The sequence below is a fragment of the Bison bison genome, unplaced genomic scaffold, assembly GCF_000754665.1.
Source record: "Bison bison bison isolate TAMUID 2011002044 unplaced genomic scaffold, Bison_UMD1.0 scf7180017864122, whole genome shotgun sequence".
NCBI classification, from domain to species: domain Eukaryota; kingdom Metazoa; phylum Chordata; class Mammalia; order Artiodactyla; family Bovidae; genus Bison; species Bison bison.
The window spans coordinates 32,636-40,956 of record NW_011494694.1 but is presented as its reverse complement, the minus strand read 5'-3'; the positions used below and the strand labels follow the sequence as shown (position 1 = coordinate 40,956).

At 50.8% G+C, this 8,321-nt stretch overlaps 1 protein-coding gene across 1 annotated transcript in view; it reads right to left on the bottom strand.

Moving 5' to 3' along the window:
* RNASET2 (ribonuclease T2) overlaps positions 1-8,321 on the bottom strand; it is an 18,845-nt gene that overhangs the window by 7,255 nt on the left and 3,269 nt on the right. Inside the window, exons 4-6 of the mRNA XM_010839585.1 lie at positions 7,153-7,208; positions 5,626-5,683; positions 4,134-4,204 (exon numbers count right to left, since the gene is read on the bottom strand). Of these exons, the coding sequence (XP_010837887.1) occupies positions 4,134-4,204; positions 5,626-5,683; positions 7,153-7,208 (185 nt within the window). The remainder of the gene's footprint in view (positions 1-4,133; positions 4,205-5,625; positions 5,684-7,152; positions 7,209-8,321) is intronic.

The following is an 8,321-nucleotide window of genomic DNA, read 5'->3' as shown; positions in this document are numbered from 1 at the left end:
TTTTATTTTTCTGGGCTCCAAAATCACTGCAGATGGTGATTGCAGCCATAAAATTAAAAGACGCTTACTCTTTGGAAGTAAAGTTATGACCAACCTAGATAGCATATTGAAAAGCAGAGATATTACTTTGCCAACAAAGGTCTGTCTAGTCAAGGCTATGGCTTTTCCAGTGGTCATGTATGGATGTGAGAGTTAGATGGTGAAGAAAGCTGAGAGCCGAAGAACTGATACTTTTGAACTGTGGTGTTGGAGAAGACTCTTGAGAGTCCTGTGGACTGCAAGGAGATCCAACCAGTCCATCCTAAAGGAGATCAGTCCTGGGTGTTCATTAGAAGGACTGATGCTGAAGCTGAAGCTCCAATACTTTGGCCACCTGATGGGAAGAGATGACTCACTGGAAAAGACCCTAATGCTGGGAGGGATTGGGGGCAGGAGGAGGACAGAGGATGAGATGCTGGATGGCATCAGTGACTCGACAGACGTGAGTCTGAGTGAACTCTGGGAGTTGGTGATGGACAGGGAGGCCTGGCGTGCTGCGATTCATGGGGTTGCAAAGAGTCGGATACGACTGAGTGACTGAACTGAACTGAACTGAAACCAGGTGGCCTGGTGGTGAAGAATCCGCCTCCCAGTACAGGAGACGTGGGTTTGATCCCTGGGTCGGGAAGATCCCCTGGAGAAGGGAATGGCAACCCACTCTAGTATTCTTGCCTGGAGAATTCCACGGACGGAGGATAGGCAGGTTACAGGCCGTGGGGCTGAAAAAGAGTCAGACATGACTGAGCACACATACATGCAATGAAGTTTTACAAAATGTTTTCGCATCCTTCACTTGAGTCTCACAATGCTGCAAAGTGAAAACACAACTGCTGGTTTACCAGTGGGGACACCGAGGCTCACAGGGGCCAGTGAGCAGCCCAGCTTCACGGCTGCCCAGCCAGGCGACCCTGGCCTGCCTCAACCCACGCTCGGGGCCCTTCCGATGCCCTGCGCTGCCAACCAGTCAACTGCCAAACATGGATGGATTGATTTAGAATGATTGACAACTTGTCAACTCAGAAGCTAACCATGGTTAGCATGGAAAAACCACACGGGCATCGGCTGTATCCACGATTAATTCATGAAGATTTAATAACGACAGTCATGCAAGCTCTCAGAAGGCACCCACACGCAGTCTCACGGAAGCACAGCCTAAATGTGCCCTGATTCTTCGGCGGCATCGCCAGGGAGTGGTCCTGAGTGAGGGCAACGGCTGTGAGTCTCCAGTCTCCCGGACCCAGGAAAACCATGAGAGGGAAACGTGAAAGTGAAAGTCGCTCAGTCGTGTCTGACTCTTTACAACCCTATGGACTGTGCAATCCATGGAATTCTCCAGGACAGAATACTAAAGCGGGTATCCCTTCTCTAGCAGATCCTCCTGACCCAGGAATCAAACCAGGGTCTCCTGCATTGCAGGCAGATTCTTTATGAGCTGAGCCATGAGAAAACCATGAGGAGAGATTAAAAACAGATGAATAGTCAACTTTCTTCATCTACAATAGCACCCACACGGAATTATTTCTTAACTTTCTAAATTCTACGAAGTAGAAAAAGGAGACTCTTTTCAACTAGCTGAACGTGAACTGAATTATGGGGGCCTCAGTTTCTGCACAACAGGGACAGTCATTCTAGAATCTCCCACAGAAGGAGCTGGAGAAGTCAGGGGCGGAAGCAGTCACACACGCCCAAGCAGCTCCTGGCATGTAATAGTCAAGAAACGTCCACTGTTGTTCCTGGAGCAAGTTAACTCAACAGATGTTAGAGATGACCAAACTCTCATTCTTTTTTTTGTCGTTTAGATGCTCAGCTGTGTCCAGCTCTTTGCAACCCCATGGACGGGAGCCCACCAGGCTCCTCTGTTCATGGGATTCTCCAGGGCAAGAATACTGGAATGGGTAGCCATTTCCTCCTCCAGGGGATATTCCCAACCCAGGGGTCAAACCCACATCTCGCGCATTAGCAGGCCGATTCTTTACCACTTAACCTCCTGGGAAGTCCTTCTTTTTCTTACAAGAATCAGAAACCAATAACACCCCTGTTTTGCAGATGGTCATGTGCACAGTATTTTTCAGGATGGCTGGTTTTGTTAACAGATTTAATCTTAGGGAACTATCTTGAGCACCAACCAATACCAGGACCCTCTCCTTTGCGTATGCAATTCCCATTTGAGATTAAAGAGAAAAGTTTTCTGAAATAAGCCTCTTCCTTAAGGACAGGACAGGCCAGGACACCTCTGTGGACATTTGATCCAAGATAGCAAGGCGACCTGGGTAACAGCCACCCACGGGCAATAACCAGGGAGCCGGTAGTAACCAGGGAGCTGGTAATAACCCGTGAGCCGGTAAGCGCCCGGCCACATGAGCACCATCTCCACATCCAAAGGCACGAACGCTACCTTAGTCATTTAGAACGAGTTTCTAAGTGCGTCATTTAAACACCCAAGCTGAAAGGTGAATCATTTTGCCCTTATTAGACACAAAGCCAAGTGCGTGTTCTGCCACATCATCTCATCAGACGCTGAAGGACTCACCCACCGAAGGCCATCTTTGTGTTATGTGTGTGTGTGTGTGTGTGTACAGTCACTCAGTTGTGTCCCACTCTTTGTGACCCCATGGACTGTAGCCTGCCAGGTTCCTCTGTCCATAGGATTCTCGAGGCAAGAATACTGGAGTGGGTTGCCATGCCCTCCTCCAGGGGATCTTCCTGACCCAGGGATCACACCTGGGTCTCTTTTTGTTCCTGCATTGGCAGGCGGGTTCTTTACCACTGTGCCACCTGGGGAGATGCTTTGTGTGTGTTTAGTGGTATATTTTTAAGCTTTGGCAAAAACCTGACTGATTCTATCTGGAATATTCTAAGTACTGAAATCTCTTCTGTTTAGTCACCAGAGAGTTTTTATTTTTAAGTATACCATGAAGTGCTAGAAGTTTTTTTAATTGTTTTTCACTATTTCAACTCATGTAGGCCACAGTCTGTTCTGAAACCACGTTCCAGACCTCAGGTTGCTCAGAGCCAGCACTGAAGACGTGGACTGTTCGTCTCCCAAACCTTTACAGCGTCCGGACCCAGAGCCGTGAGCGAACCACCTCCCAGCCACACGCCCTCGAGTGAACTCGCAAACCGAACACCCACGAACCAGGAGGATAAATGTCATTGTCACTCTGCTTTGTTTCAAAAAGCTTTTCTCCAAAATTTAACTCCTCCAGAAGACTCTTGAGAGTCATTTGGACTGCAAGGAGGTCCAACCTGTCCATCCTAAAGGAGATCAGTCCTGGGTGTTCATTGGAAGGACTGATGCTAAAGCTGAAACTCCAATACTTTGGCCATCTCATACAAAGAGTTAACTCATTGGAAAAGACCCTGATGCTGGGAGGGATTGGGGGCAGGAGGAGAAGGGGACGACAGAGGATGAAATGGCTGGATGGCATCACCAACTGGATGGATATGAGTTTGAGTGAATTCTGGGAGTTGGTGATGGACAGGGAGGCCCGGCGTGCAGCAGTTCATGGGATGGCAAAGAGTCGGACACAACTGAGCCACTGAACTGAACTCAGTGACTGAAGAGTCTACACAAATATACTTCCAAGTTAAGTGAATCACTTTGGCCAAAACCTGATTCACTGTGAGATGAATTATAAATTGCCATCCTGCAGTGAGGGAGGGCTTCCCAGGTGGCATCAGTGGTAAAGAATCCACCCGCCAATGCAGGAGACCCAGGTTTAATCTCTGGGTCCAGAAGAACACTTGCAGGAGGGCATGGCAACCACTCCAGTACTCTTGCCGGGAGAATCCCATGGACAGAGGGGCCTGGCAGGCTACAGTCCATAGAGTCACAAAGAGTCAGACACAATCGAAGTGACTTAGGACGCACACAAAGTGAAAGATATAATGGATTAAAAAGCAAGTTTACAAAGTCACTTCCCCTAGCCCTCATTTTTTATCCACTGGAGGACTGCTCCAAGAGGGTGCGGCACAGGCGAGGCCGCTCCAGCTCCACAGCCTCAGGAGCCAGGCTCTCCGTCACCCCCGCTCCCGTGGTCCCACCTCACACCTGGGCTCTGGGGCCCGAGACGGGCCTGGCAACTCAGACTCACCAGAACTGGAGGCTGCAGTTGGACGGATGGAGCAGATCGGGCCAGTACATCTTCATGTCTGGCAAAAGGTCCTGCACGTAAAGACAGCAATGATAATAAATCCACGTTAGGCTTGACAACTCAAACCTAGAAGGCAGATCTGATAAACGAACACGTTAAAAAACGAAACGAAACTGAGCTCTGTGAGTTAATAGCGCTCAGGTGAGTAAAACGACTCAGTTTACTTTGCATGACGTGTTTCTTAAGACACACGTAAAAGGTGAAGTCTGGGGAATCGTGAAGGCCTTTGTGAAAATACAAGCTCTGACGGGTGAACGGCAAATCACGTCCACCCACACAGTGGAGTACTAGTCAGCGTTAAAAAACCACAAAAGTATCAAGCCGTGACACTGGCTTCCTTCTCTCTCCAGCTTGAATGTTTCCAACGACTACGTCTGCGCCTTACTCAGCACACAAGCCTTAACCAGCACACAGGACTCTGGGGAACACTGCCCGGGCCCACGGCTCGCCCGCAGCCACACTGGCTTCCTCCCAGCTGCTCCAAAGCTCCGTCCTACCCCGGAGCCTGTGCCCACGCTGCTGCCTCTCCTGTCTCCGGTTAAGCTGGATCCCAGCTCACCACTACCTCCTCAGGAGAGCCGGGCCCAGCCTACCGTCCTCAGCTCTGACTACCCTCCCCTCCAGGCACCCAGAGGGGACGTCTGTCCTGGCTCCCGGCTGCAAGCAGGGTGGGCTGGAGATCACACCTGGTTCTGCCCCGGCCCCCAGCACAGTGCCCGATGCACGGCTGGCACGAGAACCTGTGACTGGTTTGGATGCGATTACCTTATGCTTCTGGGGGCCGTGCAGTCCTGGGAAGGGCCCATAATTCAGGCAAATCCCAAGTCTGCCCCACATTTTCAGAGAGGTCTCAGGAACTCGCAGACCCTGCCCAGTAAGTCCAGGTACGAAGTCACAAGTCTCTGACAGTTGGCCATCACACACGAGGGGTTGTCAGCACCCCGTGGAAAGCTGCGCTCACGTGTGTGTGTGGCCGCTACCAGCTCTCGTAACCTCAGCGCCCAGAGTTACTCTGCAATACAAGTCTTTGTCCTGGAAAGACCCATCCTGTCTTCCTTGCTCACTGGCCCCACTGAGAAACCCATCCACAGCCAGAAAGGACACCCTGGGGGCCACGGCACTCCTGCAAGCCAGGGCGGTACACATGCCTGAGCTCATGCCCAGCAGGCAGGGGTCTCAGACTAGGAACTATGGGCCACGGGCTAGAGCCAGGGCCGGCCTGCTCACCCCTGCTGCCCCTCACACATCGCTGCAGTCCATCGGGCCCAGGGCAGAGGACTTACTGAAACACAGATCGTCCTTAATCCGTGGGGCTGCTTTAGATACCCATGAACGTGGTGAACACACTTCAGACACAGCTTTGAGGGCACACCTAGAGGAGCAGCTAATCTTTTGGGAGACTCTGCGGTGGGAACATTATTAAAGTTAGTACCTTGATCTCATGTGGATTAAAGGGCCAGGATCGGTTACATGCTTCACTTTTATCGGGCCTTGAAATTAGAGTTGAAAAAATAAAGAGAAATTAGTCTTGGTCGGGCTGGTTCCAAATGGCATGAGAAAACACTCGAGTTGTGGTCTGGAGAGAATGAAAGGGGGTGAGTCACGCTTGGGCACAAGCGGGCAATACTAAAGTTCCCTTCAAAGCGGTAAGTTGTCCGAAACTTCAGGCACAGTGCAAACAGGCTTTCCAGCTCAGGAAGCAAATAGACAGCCCAGTAGGGGGCGAGCCAGAGCTGGGTCGGTGGAGATATTTGGCCAGGTTCTGGCGCTTCTCTGGTGGTTCTGTGATCAGAGTCTGTCTGCAATGCAGGAGACCCAGGTTCAACCCCTGGATTGGGAAGATACCCTGGAGAAGGCCATGGCAACCCACTCCAGTATTCTTGCCTGGAGAGTCCCATGAACAGAGGAGCCTGGCGGGCTACAGTCCATAGGGTTGCAAAGAGTTGGACATGACTGAGCAACCAACACTTTTTGAGTTACTTGCAAACCTCCATTCAACAAGCATAACTTGAGAACAGCAAGAGGTCCCACCTCTTTAAAGGCGATGAGGACCATTGATACAAGGTGCGTGTCGTGCTCAGGACGCGCCTGGTGACGACTCAAGGTGGGCTGCAGGAATGTTCTAGCACGGAGCATGTGTCCCTCCACTTGAGCCTGATTCTGTCCTCACGCGTCCAGTTCTGGACGGGTCCACGCTCCGTCCCCACGTGCGGCTTAGATCGCGAGGGACCACACGTGCTTTCTCCAGGGTGGACAGGCCTGCCCAGCCCCGAAACCAGCCCCGCTCCCCAGAGCTGGGTGCCGCCCCTCCAGCTGGGCAGCGGCCGAGGGCACCAGTGAAGTCACAGAAACCAGAGGTGGGATGAGGCCCGGTCCTCAGGACCCTGTTTGACCAGCATGCCCCTGACCCTGTCCCTGAGGGACACTGGGGCCAGCAGGAGCCAGGACTGCCCGCCTCTCAAGGGAGGGGGAGACCCAGTCGCTCCCTCTGGACAAACAAACACACACAGTTTAACGTCATGAATACATGCGCACACCACAAAAACCAAAGGAAACAAACTGCAAGCAAAACCGGCAGGAAAAATCCGGTGTCTGTGGAGTATGTATACTGTAGATACAGATCACATATGAATAACGTACATACATTTATTTTTATGCATTTACTTATTGGTTCCAAAAGAAGAAAATGAGAAAATTAAAACTCAGTGATCGAAAATGTACCCAGAACCCTTAAATGCATATTTAAACCAGACTGTTATCATTCTACCAAAACAGAACTCAAGGGCAACAGAAGGCAGGTCATGTTAGAAAGGCTAAAGATGTTTCTCAACCAGCTTCTGGCCTGCTCAGTAAACTCCTAACAGAAATCACCAGAATACACGTCTGGACAGAGTGAAGCCAGAACCCCAGGTTGCCAGCTTCTGCGGCTGCTGAAGTTTTAAATGCAGGAAGTACTTGCCATAATCCGTGTATCGTCCAGTAATTCGGAGGGTCTTTGCAATGCCTCACAACTTCCTATGAAGACCAGACAGGAGACAAGTGGTTTCTTGTTTATTAAATACACTCAGCAACCTTCTTTTCTTTCAACAAACATCAATGAAATCCTAACACAAAATAAATTCTGTGGTAATTTACGATAAACAATGTTCATGACGGTACCACATGGGGCGGGGGCTGGATGTTTTATTTGAAAAAGGTGAACCAAAACTTTGGAAAACAGAATTTAACAGCTATTTTTTTTTCTTTATGTGCCTGAAAATTAAGTCTATCTGATGGATGCACTCATAGTTACCCGTGAATAATTTTCTTGTCATGCAATCAAAAAATGAGAACCAGAGGCTGACATGGCACCCAGTCGTATTCAGACCTGTTCAGGTACCAGGTTAAAATGCAATAGTGCAATAATAAGTACTGAGAATCTGGAGCCAACAAAAACGCAAGATGAGAGTAAAATAATTATCATGGAGTTAAAAATCTTCAGTGTAACACTTTACGGGAACCTCCAAATTATTTCGCAAAAATGGATCTTTTCCGAAATAAATAACCATTAAGAAATACACCTCGACTATCAGGCGGTGGTGTCAGAACTTGGGCCCAGTGCCTGCAGTGGACAAGCGAGGGAACAGCACGCGTTGGGTGTGGTGAGGAGCTGGCTCACCCGCAAGCCCTCCTGCTTAGACCCCTTCTGACGTGGGAGGCGCTCCTCTGTATGGCTGGTCTGGAAATAAGGGCGGCCTGGTTTAGGTGACGGCAATGTCTGACGTCAGAAGGCTCAGACTAGGGGGCAGAGGGCAGGATGACCACATGCCCTGCTCCCATCCCCAAGGAAACACAATCCAAAGCAGGCAGGCTTTCCCGCAGCGCGAGGCAGTGGAGGGCAAAGCCGAGCGCCCACGGGGGCTTCCCTACCCCAGCTCTTCACCCAGTGTATTGGATGATCCTTCGGTGGGGGAAACTGGAGTCAAGGGGCAGCTTTGCAAGGGGGCATGAGCCCGAGGGCCCCTGAGCAGAGGACAGACCTGCTCTGGCATCTGTGACGCCCACCTGGCTCTCGAGGCAGGGCCCCTGGCCCCTCACTCAGGGCCTCCTGGAGGCTCGGTCTCAGCTTGGGAGGGCTCGGCCTCGAGG